We start from the raw sequence: 20,489 nt of genomic DNA on the forward strand, positions 1-20,489 counted from the left end.
CATCAAGCCAGGAAAAAAGTTTGCTGTGCCATCTCTCTCATTGAAAATGGTATTCTCTATGAAGCTCTCCATAATAGTCTAATGTCTTTCCAGGTGCATACCGCAGACACCATGACAAGTGGATGATTTAGCTTTCCAGACCTCCATACCATAATTTGCTCTAATCACCTGTCTACAAAGTGCATTTTCTTTGTCATAGATTCTCCACAGCCCCTTAACAATGATTATCATTATGGTTTTTGAATTTCCTAATTCCATGCCACTTTTTCTGTTTGGACTTCCATCTCATTTGACAAAATTGGAAGTTCTTCTCTCTGTTCCAGTTGTAGAAAATCCTTTCTTAACTTATTCAGTTATTTTACTACTTTTTGGAGACTTAAAGTAGGGACATAGTATATACACAAAATGCATTGAGGACCAATCTGCCACCTAGTGACAAGTATCATCCTTCTACTAAGCCAACTTTCTGATTCTTCCAACGTCCCTTCCCCTATGTAATCTGATTTAGTCTTGCCCCTGTTGGCACACAAGATACTTTTAGCCAGCCTTTCTAACATTGTAGAGTGACTGACCTCAGTAGCAAGACAAACAGCTTCTTGAAATTAATGTGGAAACATTTTACATCTATAATTATCAATAAAGTACTTGTTTTTGGGTAACAGAAGTGTCCGCACCATCCTGAGCACAACTCGACTATTCCACCGGATACCTGCTACTTCCCACTAGCACATTTATAGAGTAACTTTACACAACAAGTTTTGGGGTAAACAGAAAGAAATTACCTAATTAATTTTTCCATGGTTGGATTTGAACCCTAATTTCCTACCGTATTCATCCACTTGATTGATTATTAAGCCATACCTTCGGATGCATTATCAATAATATAGTTCTCAAGCATAACACCTGCTCTTTCCCTACCCCATACATTACAAGTTTTATCATCTACATTAGAAGATATGATATATCCTCCATGTCCTTTTATTCCAATTATGAACCTTTGATACACTATCCACAGCCAAGTTATGGAAAAGGGGTGAAAAATGATTCCAATGTCTTGAACCTCTTTCGAAGGGAAAGAATCCTCCTAGTTCACTATTGATTCACAATTACTCATCACGGAAGATCCCACTTAATGCAGTTGGTGCTTCCAAAACTCATCTTATACCATATTAATGATTAATCCCCAGTCCACATGTTTGTAGGCTTTTTATATCCAAATTCACAAAAATATCAGCTTCCAGTCCACATGTTTGGAGGGAATGTACAACAGATCCTTAGTAAAAGGTGGCATAAATGTGTTTCAGCAATTAAATAGAAAAATCTATTTATAGACATCCATTCGTTCACTATATGTAATACATTCATTGTATATATATATATGAAGGAAGGTTTATGTAGTTGTTGTAGCTTATAGAATGAGGACATATTTTCTAACAAGAATATTTGATGTTATGTGTGTTCCTCGAAAGAAAATTGATTATCTATATCGAGAATTCAAGCTCAAATTCAAGATACATGAAGGCTATTGCTTTCTTTCTTTTGACATGATTCAGTAAAATTTATGATTATTTGGGTCTATCATGCTAGCGAAGAGTCCTTGTCAATCTCTAAATTGGTATGAGTCTTACATTTTGTTAAAAGCTTCTATTCGGTGATGTTGGTCCAGAGTCAAGTTATGGGGTAGGAGGTGGTGTATATATTGTCATGGTTATCAGATTTAGTGATGGATGGGTTGATCGTGGTATTATAGTTACGTACAGAAGAGGTACAGTTACATACGGGTCACATGTGGGGTTGCTATTTTGCGTACATGCTTTATTTGCTTTTAAATATCACGGTGGTCTTATCAGCTCGCATAGTGATTTACATATTTTTAGATGGTGATCTTGACACCTAATAGACTTCCATCAATCATATAAATTGTGTACCTTGAATATGTCAAATCACTTTGACAAGTTGACATTTCTGGTGTTGATTCGGAGAGCACTTTGCTTCCTTCTTTTGACTGGTTAGACTGGTTAGACTTAGAAAGCCCCTTTCCAATACTACGAGTTGAAAAGGGAAATTGACTTTCATGAAGAATGTTCCCATCCGAGAATGATCTTTGAAAGAGCGACCTGTTTATCACCATAAGAATATACAGTTATCCTTACATACCAAAAAAAGAATTTACAGGAAAAGATCAAGTCGGTAGGAGGCACATTTCTGCCATCTCTGGTGTAACACATATTTCAAAGTAAATTAATTAAACCTTGAAAATGCTACAGAATATCAAAGTCTTTGTCTTCTATATCTGTCTCATCCTAATTTAGATGATAAATATCTAATCTATAGAAAGCAAGAAAGTTTTGAGTCAAGGAAGGAGAGAGAATAGGGGGAACTGAAAGGCAAGGAAGGAGCAAATTTTGAGTCAGGTAAGGGACATGGAAGTTACTCAAGAGACTAGATCTCTTACTGGTGATGAACAGCTTCTAAAGGTACACTTGGGCATGGAATACGAGGAGGTGGCAAAAAATGAAGAAATTTTTTGGAGACAGAGGTCCAGAATTCAGTGGATCAAGAATGGTGATAAAAATACGAAGTATTTCCACAGAATGGCAACAGCTCACAAGAGTATCAACACCATTGAGTCATTAAAGATTAATGGAGAGTTATCCTCTGAGCCGGCGGAAATCAAGAACTCTATTGTGGATTTTTACCACCATTTGTGTAAGGAGGTAGAAAACTGGAGACCCTCACTAAATATTCTTAACGTACAGAGAATAACAATGGAGGAGCAGAACTGGTTATCTAGAGAATTCAGTGAGGATGAGGTGCTAGAAGGGATAAGATTGTGTGCTTGTGATAAAGCACCTGGGCCTGATGGTTATACCATGGCCTTCTTTCAGGCATTCTGGGAAACTATAAAGGAAGATCTGATGCAGAACTTCCAACACTTTCACTGTCACCAAAGTTCCGAGAAGAGTTCCAATGCTTACCTTTGTGGCTCTAATTCCTAAGAAGGTGGGGGCAAATGATCTAACTTACTCCAGTAGGTTAGTAAGCTACCTCTTCTGCTTTCAGGCAAGGGTAGCTCTGAAGGGAGAGTTGAGCGGAACCAGGCATAAGGAGCAACAATCGCTATTGAGAGTTCCCCCGCTAGGGGAACGTCAGGAAGAGACTTCAGACCAATCAGTCTCATTACTGGGGTTTATAAAATAATGGCCAAAGTGTTGGCAGAAAGGCTGAAGAAGGTGATAGACAAGCTAGTCAACAAAAATCAAATGGCTTTCATTAAAGGGAGACAAATAATGGATGTTGCTTTAATTGCTAGTGAATGTATTGGTACTGGGATTAGAGGAGATGTGCCAAGAGTAATGTGCAAACTGGAAATTGAAAAAGCCTATGACCATCTTAATTGGGACTTCCTGATTAACACTCTTAGGCAAATGGGTTTTGGCCCTACATGGCTCGGGTGGATTAAGTTTTGTATTAAAACCACCAGGTTCTCCATTTTAGTTAATGGAGAACCTGTAGGTTTTTTTCCTGCGGAAAGAGGTCTTAGACAAGGAGACCCTTTGTCTCCTTTCCTGTTTATCATTGCCATGGAAGGGTTGGACAGTTTGATGAGGAGAGCTTCTCTAAACAACTGGATTAGGGGTTTCAGAATCAAAAACAGGATTAATGAGGTGATGAATATGACTCATTCTGTATGCGGATGACACAATAATTTTTTGTGAAGCAGAGCAGGAACAACTCTGTCACATCAGAATTATTCTGGTAATTTTTGAGGCATGCTCTGGACTTAAGGTGAATTGGAGGAAAAGTAGCATTTTTCCTATTAAAGAGGTGCAACAGATTCAAGCTTTGGCTAATATATTGAAGTGCAAGATAGAGAGTTTGCCTACCGTTTATCTAGGTACGCCATTGGGTGCTAAGCATAAAGCAGTTAGCATCTGGGATGATGTACTAGAAAAATCAGAGAGGAGACTGACACCTTGGAAATCTCAATTCCTTGGGGGGAAGAGTCACTTTGATTGATTCTGTTTTAGACTCTTTGCCAACATATGTGATGTCACTTTTTCCGATTCCCGGCAAGGTAGTCAAAGCTATAGACTCATTGAGAAGACACTTCCTTTGGCAAGGTAACAAGATTGAGAAGAGCTACAACTTAGTTGGATGGCGGTTCAACAGTGCAAAAGATATGGGGGTTTGGGAGTAAGAAACCTAAAGGTACACAACAACAGCTTACTCACCAAATGGTTGTGGAGATACAATTTGGAAGATCAAGCTCTATGGAAGGAACTCATTCAACACAAGTATGGTCAGGCAGATCAATGGTGTTCAGAGGAAGTGACAGAAACATATGGTGTAGGAGTATGGAGGACTATAAGAAACCTATGGCTGGTTTTCAGAGACAATGTCAGGATAAAGGTTGGTCGAGGAAATAAGGCTCTGTTCTGGAAGGAAGACTGGGACTGGTCAAGGGTCCTTGGAAAATTTATTCCCTGGGTTGTTTTCCATTTGCCTGAATCCTGACAGCAAAATACAAGAGGTTTGGTCCCCACATGGATGGAATTTGCTCTTTAGGAGATTTCTTAATGATTGGGAAACAGAGTGGGTAATGGATATGCTAGCTTTGATTGGAGATTTTCCTGGCACAAATCTGGAAACAGATAAATTGTTATGGAGGCATCATACTGATGGTCAATTCTTTGTGAACAGAATGTATAAAAGGGATCTAGCCACAACTGCGGGGAAGAAATCAGGGCCATGGAGTGCTATATGGAAGAGTGTAGCCCCTACTAAGGTGAAGTGTTTCACGTGGTTGGTAACTATGAGAGCTTGCCTGACACATGATAAACTTCAAAAGAGGGGAAAAATTATTGCCTCAAGATGTTATCTTTGTAAAGAGGCCCTAGAAACCAACAATCATCTGTTTCTCCACTGCAAAGTAACAACACAAGTATGGGCTCTATTTACCAATATAATGAGTCTAAATTGGATTATGCCAGAACATACAGCAGATCTACTAAGTTGCTGGGTCAGAAGGGGAGGTAGTAAATGCCAGAGGAGGTGGTGGAGAACCATACCTGCTTGTATCTGGTGGAGCATTTGGAAGGAGAGAAATCAGAGAATTTTTGTAGGGAAAGAATGCACTATAAAGAAGATTAAGTGGAAAGTAATTACTACTTTAGGTTTTTGGTGTAAAGAAATGAACATAGAAGAAGAAATTCAACTAGTGGATTTCATAGGAGCTTTGTAAGTAGTCCTTTTTTTTTTTTGGTTTTTCTATAAACACTTTTGGAGGTGGCCAGCATAGCCCTTAATGCTGAGGAATACAATGTTACTAGTTTCAAAAATAATTAAAAATAAAAAATAAAAAAGAAAGTTAAAGAGGCAAAACACCACAGCATTGACAATTATACCTTCCACTGTCGCCAACATAGCTTTCCCCATTCCTACCCACATAGTAATGCTGATAGGAGTCCAATTCCCATATATCAGGTCTACCCTCAAGCGGTTGAAAGTAACCCAAAAACCTGCTCACAGAATGTCATCAAAATTCAAGTATCAGGCTCAGCCATTTTTCAAATTATCTGAAATCTTGAGTAAATTGGCAAATAGATATCAGAAGGAAAGAAGTTGAACTTAAAGGATTTGCACAAACTAAACCACTCACTTAAACTGCATTGGCACATAGGAATAAAGAAAAAATGAGCTTACACATTAATAGCATTTTGTTTTTCCGCATCCATGTAAGCATTGCTGTAATATCTCTGAAGAGTCCTAAAGAACTCCTGTGATTGAATTGCAGCTTTCCACTGGCCCCTCCTCTCTGAAAATATCTACAGGAGACATTCCCACAATATCAACTAGCCCAAGATCAAAACTATTAACATTAATTTAGAAAATATAGAACATACATGTGTATGTCCTTTGTTTCCATTAGTATCAAGGAGGCATATGGGATAACAGGCAACAGCAAATAAAAATGAGGCAAGAATGACTGTATTTTGGGTCCTACCATTCTAGCTCCTTAAGTTCCATTTTCTGATCGCTGGATTGTATCTCACAAAAAAATTAGTTGTACTATGTTACTGGCTCTAGCTACAAGTCAAAAGGTTCTTTCCTTTCTCAATATGCAAGAAACTAATTACACCTTTAATTATTAGGATGAAAAGAAAAGAAAAGGAAAAAATAGAATTGGGAAACACATTGAGTCGCCACCACGTACCCCAGAAAACACAATAAAGAAGCTGGTTGTAACAATTTCTATGATAGTTTTATTCTTCTACTTCTTTGTGAAAACAAAACTTCTATTATACTTTTATCTGCTTTGGGAGTACAGTCATTCAAAAATCAAAGAGGAAAACCGAAAGACTTATTTATCATCCACCTCATTAAAAATTATCACAAATAGTTCTCATTACAGTCTAGCAACCCTAATAATTTGCAGAAAGAAAATTACAGATGGAAGATTTCCATATTTGATGAATGATAAAGAAACCCTTAAAAGTTCTCTTATTTCATTTGTATTTTTGGTCCAAGTAAAGAGCCATGATAGTTGGACAAACTTGATGGATGTCTGTAAATGACTCGGGTTGTGTCATGTTTTCAACTTAACATAAATGTCACACCGATGAGCAGAGGCAAATCCAGGATTTCTACAGGACGGGTGCACCACTACTTTTAAGATAACTATTTGATTTGATTGTAGAATTTTTTTAAGGTGACACAAAGTCAAAGAGCAAACTGTAATCAAGACTATCATTACAAGAAATCATCAGTAACTTTAAAATTTTCCTGGACGAGTTTTCATAGTTTAAAAACTATTTATAGCATTGTCAATTAAATATCTTTTATTTTATAGCGCAAAATAAGCAACCATTAAAAAGNTTTTAAGGTGACACAAAGTCAAAGAGCAAACTGTAATCAAGACTATCATTACAAGAAATCATCAATAACTTTAAAATTTTCCTGGACGAGTTTTCATAGTTTAAAAACTATTTATAGCATTGTCAATTAAATATCTTTTATTTTATAGCGCAAAATAAGCAACCATTAAAAAGTTCTCTATCTATTTTGAAGTTCTTTATGCGTTGAAAAAAATACTTAAATTCTTTATTTATGATAATTTTCACGAGAGTGTTTGTAATGGTTATTAAGAATATATTTGGTCCCAAATATTATAATTTAAGGAAAATAAAAAAACTTTTTTCTCATTTACTATTAATTGTTCTTGAAAGTAAACAATATTGACTGCATATCATTAAAGACATAAATTCACACATTTTTTGTAAAGAAATAAGGATAAATTAGTCAAAGATTACTTTTAATTAAAATTTTTCAGGAAATGTGCAAAAGAAGGTATGGCAAGTACAAAGGTACAGAGGAAGTATTTTTATTTCTGGAAAGTTTGGAACTGAAATAAGAAGAATGTCAAATAAAGAGATGAAAAGAAGTATAAGAATGAAGGGACAACTGGGAGAATGACTAAAGACACGGTAACCAATTAATTGATAAGTCAAAAGAATGACCAAGGCACGAAAGCAAGAAAGAAAAGGAAACAATAAAGAAAGAGTTACAGTCTGGAATCAAACCCCGACCCTGATGACTAAGCTGCACCCATCAACCGCCGAACCAAAGAACTCACTTGAGCATGGGTTCACATACTGTTATTCAAGTATTTAACGAGCAAAAATTTAAAATACTACTGCTATACCCCGTCTCGGAAGGGAGCATGGGTACACATGAACCACTCCACTCCACGTAAATCTTCCTCTGCTGGTGAGGTCCTTTTTTAAAATGAAATAATTGATTCATAAATAATGTGCAAAGGAGGAAAAGGGAAATTTTAAGTACTAGCATTACCTTGTTGTGAGCTGCAGAGCCACCATATTGATGAGCAAGTGTATCACCCATCCTCTCATAGAACCCCATTAATTCTTCTGCCAAAGGATCATCAAGGTCTATCTTTGTTGAATTTGTAACTCCTAATGCATGGAGTTGATAACCCAAAGCAGCCAATCCATATGCATACTGTGCCACATTTGTACGATCCAAGCAATCTATGCAATTTGTCCTTAGCACCCCCTTTTGGAACATTGTTGGTTTAAGATAGTCATTACTAATGTAGTTACATCCATTGGTTTTCCCCTCCGAGTTATCTGACTCACCATTGTCATTATTATATTGTTTCTCAACAGCAGGGTCAAAACGTCTCAAAGGATCCACATTACTAGCAGCAGTACATCTGAGCACATCATTGCAACTATTTTTAAAATACAATTCTAAGCAGCTCAAACACCCAGCAAAAAAGCTAAATGTATGCATGCAATTCAATTTTATCACTTTTTACTGACCTACTTCAAGTGGTAGCTCACATCAACGTATAAAGAGAAATACTTTTCCTATCATCTTTGGAAAACTCTGAAGTGCAGAATTTCTAAGCTGCATCACTGAAACTGGAAGAGCCTTTTTACTCGTCGTAATGACTTGAAAGGTAGAAGATGTTTCATAGCGTCAAAAGATATTATAGCAAGGAATGTATAAGGAAGCCAATCAGCCAGGCCGTTGTATTATTTCTAATGGAAAGGGACCGCAGAGAAGAGAGTGATATCATAAAATAGGAAAAGAGTAGGACTAGACCAAAAGCTTCCTGAAGGAATAACAGAGAAAATCTCTTCACATTGAAGAGAGTTAAAACCGCAGTCTTGATAGGTAGAACTGGAAAGAATACTATGAGATACTATGTTATTTTTAATCAAGAATTACTAACGGATAGTATAGGTCGAGAAAATATGTTATTTACAGTACTAGAGAATGGATAAACAGAGGAGCCGGTAGGGTTCTGGGCAAGAGGCATGTAGTATTCATCATTTCGGAACAGATACATTCAAATCCCCTTTGCGGTACAAGAATCAATGCACGATGATAGTTGACAGGGCCTCCATTAGAAAATATTGGAAGTCACGTTGTGTCCAGAAACTAATAGTGTAAAGTTCTTTTACACCTTTGCATTCAGCTCGGCTTTTCTACGACATCTGGACCTACTTATGTAGAAACATCTGTCCCCTTTGTCCCACCTCATAGGATCAAATTTGATCCCAAGGAAACAATATAAATCGGATCTTAATTGATGATGAATAATTAGATCTAAAAAGAAACCACAAATCATATGCATACTTCTTGTATCAAACTTGTGATTTTGTTTTAGAACTAATTATTCATGTATATCAAGCTAAGTTCTTTAAAGTATAAGCATATCCTCATGAAATCTGACAATGGACTAAAACCTAATTATTTTTGCAGCACATCTGCACAAATTCAAATCTAAATCAGCACAAGGTTTCCCTTCTACAGCCCCATATGTCTAGTGAACCTCTTCACCTGTCTAGATTGCCGAGATTGAGGTCTGATCACTTAGAACTTCAAATATGAAAACGCCAAGTCAAACACCAAAAGCGAGATGTCTCAAAAGTTATAGTTATAGCCTGTCGCTGTCGCAAAGACAATTATATACCCAGCCAATCAACTGAGATGACAGGCACAGCATAACTACAGACTACAGTTCCTTCATAATTCTGAGTATATGACTTTCTCATTAATTTATTGGTGTGTTAGGATGTAGTAACCAATAACTGATCCAAAATTCAAGATACATGAAGCTCAAGAAAAGATGATCATAATTGTTGAAAACATATTAAAGTAATTAAAAATAGGCTCTCTCTAATAGCTTAAGCTTTTAAAGTAATTAAAAATAGGCTCTCTCTAATAGCTTAAGCTTTCAAATTTGTTGGTCACTCACTTCGACATAATATCAAAGCAGGTAAAGGTACTAGGTTCAAGTCTCACCGCACACATGAAAAAGAATGAAGCCCGCAGGTGAAGAGGTGTGTGTAAGGACACAATTAAGTAATTATTTAAAATATGCTCACTCTATTAGCTTAAAATTTTGGAAGAGATGGTCACACTCTTCAACAATTACCATCCCTATGATGCAATTTGGCAAGATTCACATGTTTATAAAATTTTCAAAAGCTTTTCAGAAGGGACAAAAAAAGGAATCACAACCTGGAGGAGGATACTTAATGCATCTATGCCAAAGAGGAAAAAACAATCCTAGATATCCAAGACCATGAGTGTAAAGAAACAATACAAAATTGATAGTTCTTCTGACATCTGTGNGGATACTTAATGCATCTATGCCAAAGAGGAAAAAACAATCCTAGATATCCAAGACCATGAGTGTGAAGAAACAATACAAAATTGATAGTCTTCTGACATCTGTATAGAGGAATAACTATAAAAAAAAGCAACTATACAAGAAGAATGGAAGAGCTGATGTTCAGTTGGACGAGCGGGGGGAAAACGAGAAGATGAAGGGCATGGAATGTGGTGCCATTTGCATTAATGTGGCTTTTCTGGAGTGAGAGGAATAAAAGAGCTATTGAAGGTGTAGAGCCAAGTTTACCCCAGTTAAAGAGTAGCCTTCATTCCTTATTTTCTTTTGGTGCACTCAGAAAGTCCCCTTTTGTATAGATGATTGGGTGGAGCTTATAGAAAATCAGTTGATTGGGTAGGTTCTTAACCTTTTGGTATAACACTTGTATATGGTATTTTTTTATGACCTTGTTTATGATATGTAATACAATTAATTGATTAAAAAAAAGAGGGAATAAGGTGAAACATCAAAAAGAATGGAGTACCATAAAAAGATAAAGACTTCGATGAGGAATGACCAATTGGACATGAAGTAACAATCAAAGAAATTGAACAGAACTCTATATGCACTACCACATGAAAACTGAAAACAGATTACTTGTATAGAAAAAAAGCCTTTCAAGTGTTTGCAGATTTAGTAAAGAAATGAATAACTTACTCAAAAGTGGGCAATTTCAAACATCCCTCGGATCTTATAGCTGATGTAACTTGGCAATAGAAGAAACCTGTCAAATTCAATGCATATGTAGCCACTTTTCCCAGAGAAAACAAGACATTTGTAGCTTTGCTGAAAAAGGGGAAAAGAAAAGGCAAAAGTTATAGCAAATCAGATCTTCCAATAAGAAGTTAGAGAAACAGAAATATACAAGCCAAATACCTTCGTGAATGCTTATTCAAATCCCAGTGGAGAAATCTAAGTCGATTTTCTTCAGATAGATCCTTGTTGATGAACTCAATTGCATTAGCAAATTCAGTGCGAAGGATAGACTCCCGAGGCTTTTTTTCTTGGGTCTGTCAATTGAAGAATTTCACAGTTGTGAGATGCTTTTTTTCCTTTTTTTTCTCTCTTCTTTTAGCATATTAGCATGCCTAGTGATCTAGGGATAAGGGAATCAGGGTGTTCAAGAAAGAAGGCTCTCTGCTCCTAAGAAGAAACACTGTTTTACTTGCCTCTTTAAGTCTTAAGATATTAAAACAGCATAATTCTGATCCTTTACAGAGAAACAACAGACCAAAAAAAGCATCCCTCACCTTAATCAGATCCAATATAATAATGGGGTTCCCATATCTCTCAGCAAGATTCTCGAAATGAAGTCTCGTTGCTTCATATGTCTGGTCCCTCTTTGACACTAAATGACAAACATTAAAGTTAACCGAACAGCAATTTTTGAACTCTTACAAAGGTAGCATGAGTTAACTTGAACATACATATAATATCAGGCTTCAGATTTAGTCGTGAAGTTTCCTGAAACCAAAAGAGCGGGATTGACCCACGATTTTGAACAACAGAACTAATTTGCACTGGGAAATCTTCAGGGACATCCTCAAATAGAATTTGCTCAGTCTCAACATCGTTCGCAACTTTACCATTTTCATTTACGCCTCGCTTCAGATATCTAGAAAGGCAAAAAGAACAGTAAGCACAAAGAAGAAAGACATGATCTCCAGATGAGAAATATAATTAATGAAGACTGATAAAAAAAAGCCCATGTAGTAGAACAAAAACCTGAGACCTACAATAATAAACCATGCTAAGAAAGTACTACACAATCACCCAATTAATAGGTAACTTAACAAATATAGCAAGACTGGGCATCTTTCTACAATAAGTTTTAAAGTTATGCTGCAGGTTGAGCAGCAATCCATACAAAACCAGCAACTTCAATTGGTACTTTGGTCTTCCAAAGATTCCAAGACCATGAGACTCCTACCTGAACACCTGTCCAAAATCTAGTTTTGCACCAATTTCCAACCTCCACCAATTATATAAATGAGGGAATTTTGTAAGATAGGCCATAACGACAAATACAACTTCACAACCTGGCTCCTCTATATGAAATCATTGGAATAAAATCCCAGAAATATCTTTTATCATATATAAAAGTAATCAGCTTGTTCCAAGGTTCACTTCCTTCCTCGTTAAATTTCTATAGTCATTTGCACAGTAGAATCTTGTTATTACCACATGCCCTCCAGCTTCCATCTCATTTCTTTCTGTCAATTTGCATCTTTTGTTTTTCTCTGCATATCCTCCCAGAGAAAATGACTCCTAATGGAGTTTCTTTTCTTTTCACTGCTTAAGGTATAGGTAATATTTGAAGGAATGCCAAGATTTTACATGTTAACGGGAGGAGAAGCTTCTTATACCCTGCATTAATGAAGTGCCAAACATGGAAATCTTAAAGACAATCTTAGGGTATGAAGTGGGTGCTCTATCAACTATCTACCTTGGATTGCCTTTGGGGGCCAAGTCTATGTCTATGGAAATCTGGAATGGGGTGATTGAGAAATGTGAGAAGAAGTTAGCAAGGTGGAAGTCCCAATATCTCCACATGGGTGGAAGATTGACTTTGATAAACTCTGTGCTTGATGCACTTCCAACGTATATGATGTCCTTATTTCCTATCCCACCAGGAATCATCAATATATTGGATATCATCCGGAGGAATTTCTATGAGAAAGATTTGAGGGATTGGGGATCAAGAATCTGAGAGATTAAGATCAAGAATCTGATGCTATCCAACCTATTGACTAGTCAAATGGAATGCAGTGATCAATGAGAAAAGATTTGAGGGATTGGGGATCAAGAATCTGAAGAGTCAGAGTAATGCTTTAAGAATGAGATGGCTATGGGAATATTCAAATGAAAATCGAAGTCTATGGGTCACAGTCTTTGTAGCGAAAGATGAGAAGAATGATAATTGGATGATAAAGGAGGTCACTACTCCCTATGATGTTAGCCTACGGAAATCTATTAGAATTTTGTGGAATGAATTCAAAGTCAATACCACTTTCAAAGTGTGGCAGATGGAGTTAAAACTGTCATCTGGAAGGATGATTAGCATGAAGCAGGCAACATGGAAATATTATTCCTAGATATTTATAACTTAGTTTTACATCAACAGAGCACAATAGCAGAATTGTTGACACCTCAAGGGTGTAATTTTGTGTTCGAGACACCTCAATGATTGGGAAATACAAACAGTAACAGAATTCCTCATCACCATCGCGACCAATTCAGTGATTTGAAGGCTGGACAAGACATTCTACAGTGGCAGGAAACAGTAACGGGACTTCTAAACTAAATGCAGCCTATAGGAAGATGAACCAACCAAACCAGCAGATACTCCGATGGCCTTGGAAAGCCAAAATCCCACAGAAAGTAGCTTGCTTAGCTTGCTTTGTCTGGTTATCGGCTAAGAAGTAGAGCTGACACAAGATAACTTGATGAAAAAGAGGATCCCTCTATGTTCCAGATGTTTTCTCTGTGGAGAAACTGCAGAAACAATGGTCCGTCTATTTATACATTGCAAGGTCACAAGTCAACTATGGAGATTATTCCTATGTCTCAAAACCATATCTGAGTCCATGCCAGGGAATATAGCAGAAACATTACACAGTTGGAAAGAAGCAGGATACACGCTTAGAGCAGAAACAACTGGGGATTGTACCTGCATCTATATGGTAGACAATATGGAAGGAGAGGAACCTTAAAAGTTTTTGAGAATATGGAGAATACTATACAAGAAGTCAAGATGAATTGTATTTTGACTTAATGTTTTTGGTGCAACCAGAGATACTCTAATGATATTGTCTCTATCAATTATGTCTTAGACTCATTATAAGGATAGGACGGTAGATTTGAGATCTTTTGTAAGTATGGTTTCAGTACAACCCATGTACTGTGTTACAGAAATAGAAACAGTTACCAATGTCAAAAAAAAAAGTATAGGTAATAATGATATTAAATAAGTTGGTATGTCATGTGATACACTATTAACCAAAATGAATCTCCCTATAAAGGATAAATATTGTTCATTCCACATGGACATCTTCTTTGTGCATGTTTCTATCATATCCCTACCACATTCTCTTGACATTCCTTTTCCACCAAGTGGAAGACTAAATAAATGGTTGGGAACTTTTCAACTTTGCACCCATACTATCTCCTAGTTCATCAATCATATTATATGCATTAATATTGAAAATGCAACTCTTAGTCANGGGGGGGGGGAGGGGGAATCAAGGCCTCATAGATGGTGCAGACTTTTCGGCTAAAAAAAAGAACTCTGGGGAAGAAGGCTTTACAATGAATGATGTGCAACAAATGGAAAGATTCTTTATTAAAGGGATGTACAAGAATCTGGAAGGTGAGTTTCAAAAGGTGAATAGGAGAAGATTGATAGGCAATAATAACGGCTCTCCTAAATGGTTGTTTATGTTATGGATGGCTATACTTGAAACACTAAACACAAGAGACAGACTTGTCCAACGGGGATTAGTTACTGAAAAATGAAAGCTTTCCATTAACCAAACCAGAAAACTTCCTGTTGAATTACAGGCTTAAATCCATCTCTCACCAAATCATCTTTAACATATTGAGCAAACACGGACCTAATTCATGAGATTATAAGCATTTTCAAGTTCTAATTTGCAGGTAACACCTTTCATGCCTTTTATTGTTTAAATAATTCAAACTCATTAGTCACAGATGCAGCATCACTAATTTGTCTACCCTTATTGGACGCATTTTGATTACCATCCACAAACTTCCCGATCATTTTTTTCAACATTTCTGCCAGCAATCATATAATATATATATATATATATATATATATATATATATATCCTTAGGCTCGCCTACGTGGCACCACCACAAACCAGAATTCCCTTTTAAATTTATTTAATTTCAAAACTAGCCTTCCCCTTTAAAGAAAAATTGTGACTTTTATGAAGAGTTGCGACTTTAATGAAGACTTGGTGACTTTTATGAATAGTTACAACTTTTATGAAGAATTGTGAGTTGTGACTTTTATGAAAAGTTGCGACTTTTATGAAGAGTTGCAACTTTTATATCAAAAGTTGTAACTTTTCTGAAAAGTTGTGACTTTTATGAAGAGTTTCGACTTTTATGAAAATTGTGACTTTTCTGAAAGGTTGTGACCTTTCAAAATGGTTGCAACTTTTCCAAAGAGTTGTGACCTTTCCGATAAAGCACAATAAATATTTATACACACTACCCTCTGTTATCTATAAAAAGAGGGTATTTACTGCCACTATTATTTGAAGGTTCTTTCTGTTGGGTAGTTGAATTCAATTACATTGATTAAGCTTCTTATGAAGTTTGTTTCATTCCTAAGAGTTTTCATCCTCCTATTTCATGGAGCTTAATCTTTACTACTAGTCGTACTGATTCATGTAAGTATGACAACTCTTTTTGCTATTTTGGTGACTTTTTTCTTTTAACTTTATTAAAAGTTACACAGAAGATGATTGAAAATTGATCTTCTCTTTTGTCCCTTTCTACAGGTTTCTTCGTATAAACAAAGAAAATTGATTTTAGAGCGTTATATGTGCTCCCTTTCAAGGGTTTGATTGCAATGTCACGTTAATACTCTTGCACCTTTAATTCCACAACTCATAACGTTGTTGAAATGGTTGAATTTATTACATTTGGTTTTTTAGTAAACAGAACTATTATTTCTACCACTATTATAGTTGTTTTTTTGCTATAGAGGAATCGAATTGAAATACATTAATTAAACTTCTTATGAACCTTTTTCATTCCTCATTTTCCATGAAACTTAATCATTTACTGTAAGTCATATTACCGAATAATCATATGTAAGTTTAATAAAATAGTCCAATCCCGTGCGAAGCACGGGTAATTTACCTAGTTTAGTTATAATTTTATAAACAATACGCAACAAACTGATAGGTCTTAAAGTCTTTCAGCCCCCTTCTTTTTAGTTAAATGCAGTAAGAGTTGCATTAAACTTCGTTACAAAATAACCCTCATTATTAAAAAAAAAATCAGTTGCAGAGAATCATATATTGTAGAGTTTTGAACTTTTGGACTTTGGTATAGCCTTTGTATACGGCCGTTTTGTCATGTTTATGAATGAAATACTTCTACTTGACGGGAATCAAGTGAGTAACGCCAGCGAGGGCAAAGGAGGTATTAGACAGCTGGGACAGAGAAGGAATTTTGTTCAAACAGAAGGAGAGACGGAGGATTAGCCTGCATGCATCTGGTGGAAAATATGGAAAGAGAGAAATCAAAGGTGGTTTGAACAAGAAGAGCAATATTCAGAAGTTGAAAATGGACTGCTTCGGCCTTTATTTTTGGTGTGAACAAGAATGTTTAGAAGAAATAAAAGATATTTTTGAGGTTTTTGACAACATGTAAGAGGAACATAGATAGAAAGCTTCCTATTTGTAGATGTCTGTTTGGGAGACTATCCAGTTGGTATACTATACTTTTTAATATATAAAATATATACCTTGCTCAAAATAATACTTTAACTTGATCAAAAAGAAAAATAAAATCCATTGTTGTCTATACATCTTCCTTTACTATTCTCCAACACCTCTGCAAGAAAGGTAAATTAAATACATCTAGTCCACAGCCTTGACACCACTGCACGATTTAAATACATCAGTTAATTTGGCCACCTTTTCATCACGCCACATGGGCCTCAAATGCTCCACTTCTGCAAATAACTCCTTACAATAACCAACTATGTAATTCTAATAGTTCCCTCATCTTCATCAAGCTTCTCCGCGATTTTTATTTTATCAATACAATTAAATCTCTTATGTGCATTAGTTTCCAGTGAAAAAGAAATTGTATTGTTATCTCCTTGATTTATCCATATCTCCCTTTATTTCTATCTCCATGACGCCTCCTCTGCCTTTGGAGTCTCTTCTAACTCACGCTGAAAAGTGAATCCCTTTCAGCAGTTACATTGCTATCTTTCTGCTCATGTAGCCTACCGTGATCAATTTCCTCAAGTCTATTCATAGCCTTCCTTTTCCTTTCATTCAAGTGTATTTTATATCCAAACACAGCTGAAGCTTTAAAATACTTTCTTTCACCTTCAACCAAGTACTGTCCAAATGGACAGTGTTCAGCGTGAATACACGCTGACAATCTTAGAAGGAAACGAACAGCTGTGAGTTCGCGTTAAAATGAACAAATATGATGGAGAAGATATAAATCACTTAATTTTGCATTATTCAGTGGATCACAATAATGGACCAAGTAATAACCCTATTCGGTATCAATTATGTGTTTCTTGAAAGTGTTAGAGATATTAGTGGTGGAGATAAGGTTCAGTGCTGAGAGGAAAACAACATGAAAAGCTAACCTTCTGTGTGGACACCATTAGAATGAAAGGACTGGGAGGATGTTGCACATGAAAGAAAATTTAAGATGACAAAAGATAAACAAATTCATTTTTACTTTTGGGTCAAAGAAAGAATTATCACAGTTGGGTAGACTTGTTAGAAGAGTAGCATACCTGCTCACCAGGTATAAATAGATGGGATTTCTCAACCTTTAGAACTAAGCCAATGAGCCCTGCCAATATTATTTACGAGCCCCCCTAAATTGTATGACGTGTTCAGTTAGCTTTTGAGCTAATATGGACACACACACACACCCCTTTTTCTTTTCTGGTGATACTTAGTAGAACAGTCCTACACTGCTACTATCCCTTAATCATGGCCAGACTCAAAGTTGTACATTTTCCATATCAATGATCAAAGTTGAAAATTCAAAAAAAAAAAAAAACTGCTCACCAGTATGTACTTTTGACATTGCCTTGGTAAATCAATGAAATGAATTTCGACTTTTTTAAAGAAAATAATAATAATAACAAAAATAACAAGTTACACCCATCTTTTATATATTCAACTGTTTACCTGGTACCAGCATAATGACGTGAACGTCTTGCTATCAAAGTCAACTTGAAGTCCCGCCCAGAGAGTGACAGAGTTTCCTGGATTCATCAGAACAACTACATTAATGGGACATCTCAAGTTTGCAAATAAAGTAAGTCAGACAATGTATCAGGCATCAAAGTAATAGTAAGAATAACTTAACACAAAAAAAAAAAGTAAAAACAAAATAATGTATTATGCTTGAAACAAAACAGCCTCACATTTCACCCATAAACATTCTTAAATAGCAAATTGTGTGGCAGGTAGCCAGGTTCATACAACGGGTCTTGAGGTCAGGTACTTAAGTTCTTTGAATACCAGCCCTATGGAGTTCGGGATGAAATTCCTGGACTCGTTTTTAAAAGAAACTTGTTTCTCATATTCATGCATCATTTCCCTCACTATTCACCAGGAGAGAACAGCCTTCTGTTTATGGCTGCCTGTTATTATTTTATGCTACTACTCAACGCCATTCCAATTCCAAAACCACCACAGTGAACCCTAAATTTCCCTTCTATTTTTGTTGCAATATTAAGCCCCATAAACCAAAATCGAGAAATAACATTTTCAGATATGTTAGCACGAAAAAGACGCCCCAGCTTGCCTAAATAACAGGAGCACTATCAACATGATAATTCACCAGCTGGAAGAGAAAACAATGGTCAAACAAGTTTGATCGTATCCTTAATATCAACCCCCAAGCCAGCAGAAAACAGAAAAAGAACGCTTGTTGAATCATATGGTTCTCCTTGCACTCCATAGGCTAGATCAGTAGGCCTTTCTTGATTCCCTGTTATACATTCCACAAGAGTAAGAATCAATGTAAATTAATTTTAAATACCAGATAAATCACCTGTTTGAAGAATCCATAAACCAATGCCACAGTCCAAATAGTGTTCAGAAGGAGATTTCTTGTTCCCCGTGTCATATATTCGTTCCAGACAAACATGGAGTCGTACAGGTCTGGTCCAGTATCATAATTGCACATATTCTTCTGTAGACTCCTCATAACATGGTATGAGTAACTGAAGAAGAAGTCCTTCGTAAGGTCCACCATGCAAAGGAGTTTCCTGTACCTATACCATGAGCACATCAAGACTAAACAATCATAAAACTAATATAAGTTGAAATGTACAAAGGTTTATAGTCTTGTGGAAACCCGTCAATCCTGCCCTCATCATAAAGAGAGAGAGCAGAAGCAACATGGTACTCTTTTTGTTTTTATTGTTCAAACCATCATCATCAATCCATAGAGCCAAAATTTAGCAGTCAAACGCATATAGTAAACAAAAGAAAGGCATAACGAAAACAAGATGACTAGGAACCTCCCAAATTAAATTAAGTGAAAGTAAACATCAGTAAGTCTGATTTTTTTTTCCTTTTCTGGGTGTGTGCTCGCGCACGCAAGCGGGAATCTCAATCGGAGCTTAAATCCAGATTGAGTCTTCCCAAAAGTGAGTCTTATTTTACTCAGTTTTGATGCTCCTGTGAAGAGTCCAACATCGTGGGTCAAAAGGATAGGCGACCTCTTTGTATGGCTTGGGCAATCCTCAAAGTTCGACCTAATTTTGGGTGTTAGTTAGGCCCAAGGAATTAAAACATGAGTCGGGCTCATCCCAATTCATGGTTTCGTGATGTTGGGTCCCTATAGTACATTGTTCATGCTACATGCTCCAGATGTCCAACTCTCCTACTCTTGGTGTGAGGTGAGGTGTTGAAGATTTCCACAGGACAAAAAAGAGAGATGGTTTCCTTGTATGATCTTGGGCAATTTTCCCCTCTTGAACTAGTTTTTGGGATAAGGTCCAAAGTCCCTTTTTCATATGATAATCATAGCCAAGCTCATCCCAATTCATGGTTTACCGATGTTGGGGGCTAGCCGCATAAGGGGGCTGTTGAGTCCCACATCAGTGGGGTGAAGATAATTCAATCTCTTTATATGGTCTTGCGCAATCCTCACCACTGGAGCTAACTTTCGGAATTGAGTTAAGCCCAAGATTCATTTCTTAACATAACACGGTACTGAGTAATACTTATCCCAATTTTCTTGTTTCTTGATGTTAAGCTAGAGCTCTTTAGATTAAGTTAGACATAAGATCCATCTCTTTAACATGGTTTCAGAGCCAAACTCATCTCAATTAAAATTTTCTAACGTTGGGCACCATATTAATTTAGCCACGCTTCATATGTCTAGTTTTGAACGTATGGAGAGGTGTGAAGAGTCGCACATCAAGGGTCAAAGGGATGGGTGCCTCTTTATATGGCTTGGGCAATCCTCATGTATTAAGCTAGCTTTTGGAGTTGAGTTAGACAAACAGTTTTGTTACATCACATGCTCT

The 20,489-nt window shown here is 36.4% G+C and overlaps 1 protein-coding gene across 1 annotated transcript in view; it reads right to left on the minus strand.

The window, feature by feature from the left end:
* The window catches only part of LOC107025853 (phosphoinositide phosphatase SAC3-like), a 38,300-nt gene that overhangs the window by 8,350 nt on the left and 9,461 nt on the right, over window positions 1-20,489 (minus strand). Inside the window, exons 4-13 of the mRNA XM_015226621.2 lie at window positions 19,004-19,226; window positions 18,133-18,209; window positions 11,635-11,822; window positions 11,458-11,555; window positions 11,084-11,217; window positions 10,865-10,993; window positions 7,855-8,236; window positions 5,707-5,828; window positions 5,409-5,522; window positions 1,929-2,117 (exon numbers count right to left, since the gene is read on the minus strand). Coding sequence (XP_015082107.1) covers window positions 1,929-2,117; window positions 5,409-5,522; window positions 5,707-5,828; window positions 7,855-8,236; window positions 10,865-10,993; window positions 11,084-11,217; window positions 11,458-11,555; window positions 11,635-11,822; window positions 18,133-18,209; window positions 19,004-19,226 — 1,656 coding nt within the window. The remainder of the gene's footprint in view (window positions 1-1,928; window positions 2,118-5,408; window positions 5,523-5,706; window positions 5,829-7,854; window positions 8,237-10,864; window positions 10,994-11,083; window positions 11,218-11,457; window positions 11,556-11,634; window positions 11,823-18,132; window positions 18,210-19,003; window positions 19,227-20,489) is intronic.

The sequence above is a fragment of the Solanum pennellii genome, chromosome 7 (genome assembly GCF_001406875.1).
Source record: "Solanum pennellii chromosome 7, SPENNV200".
Lineage (NCBI taxonomy): Eukaryota > Viridiplantae > Streptophyta > Magnoliopsida > Solanales > Solanaceae > Solanum > Solanum pennellii.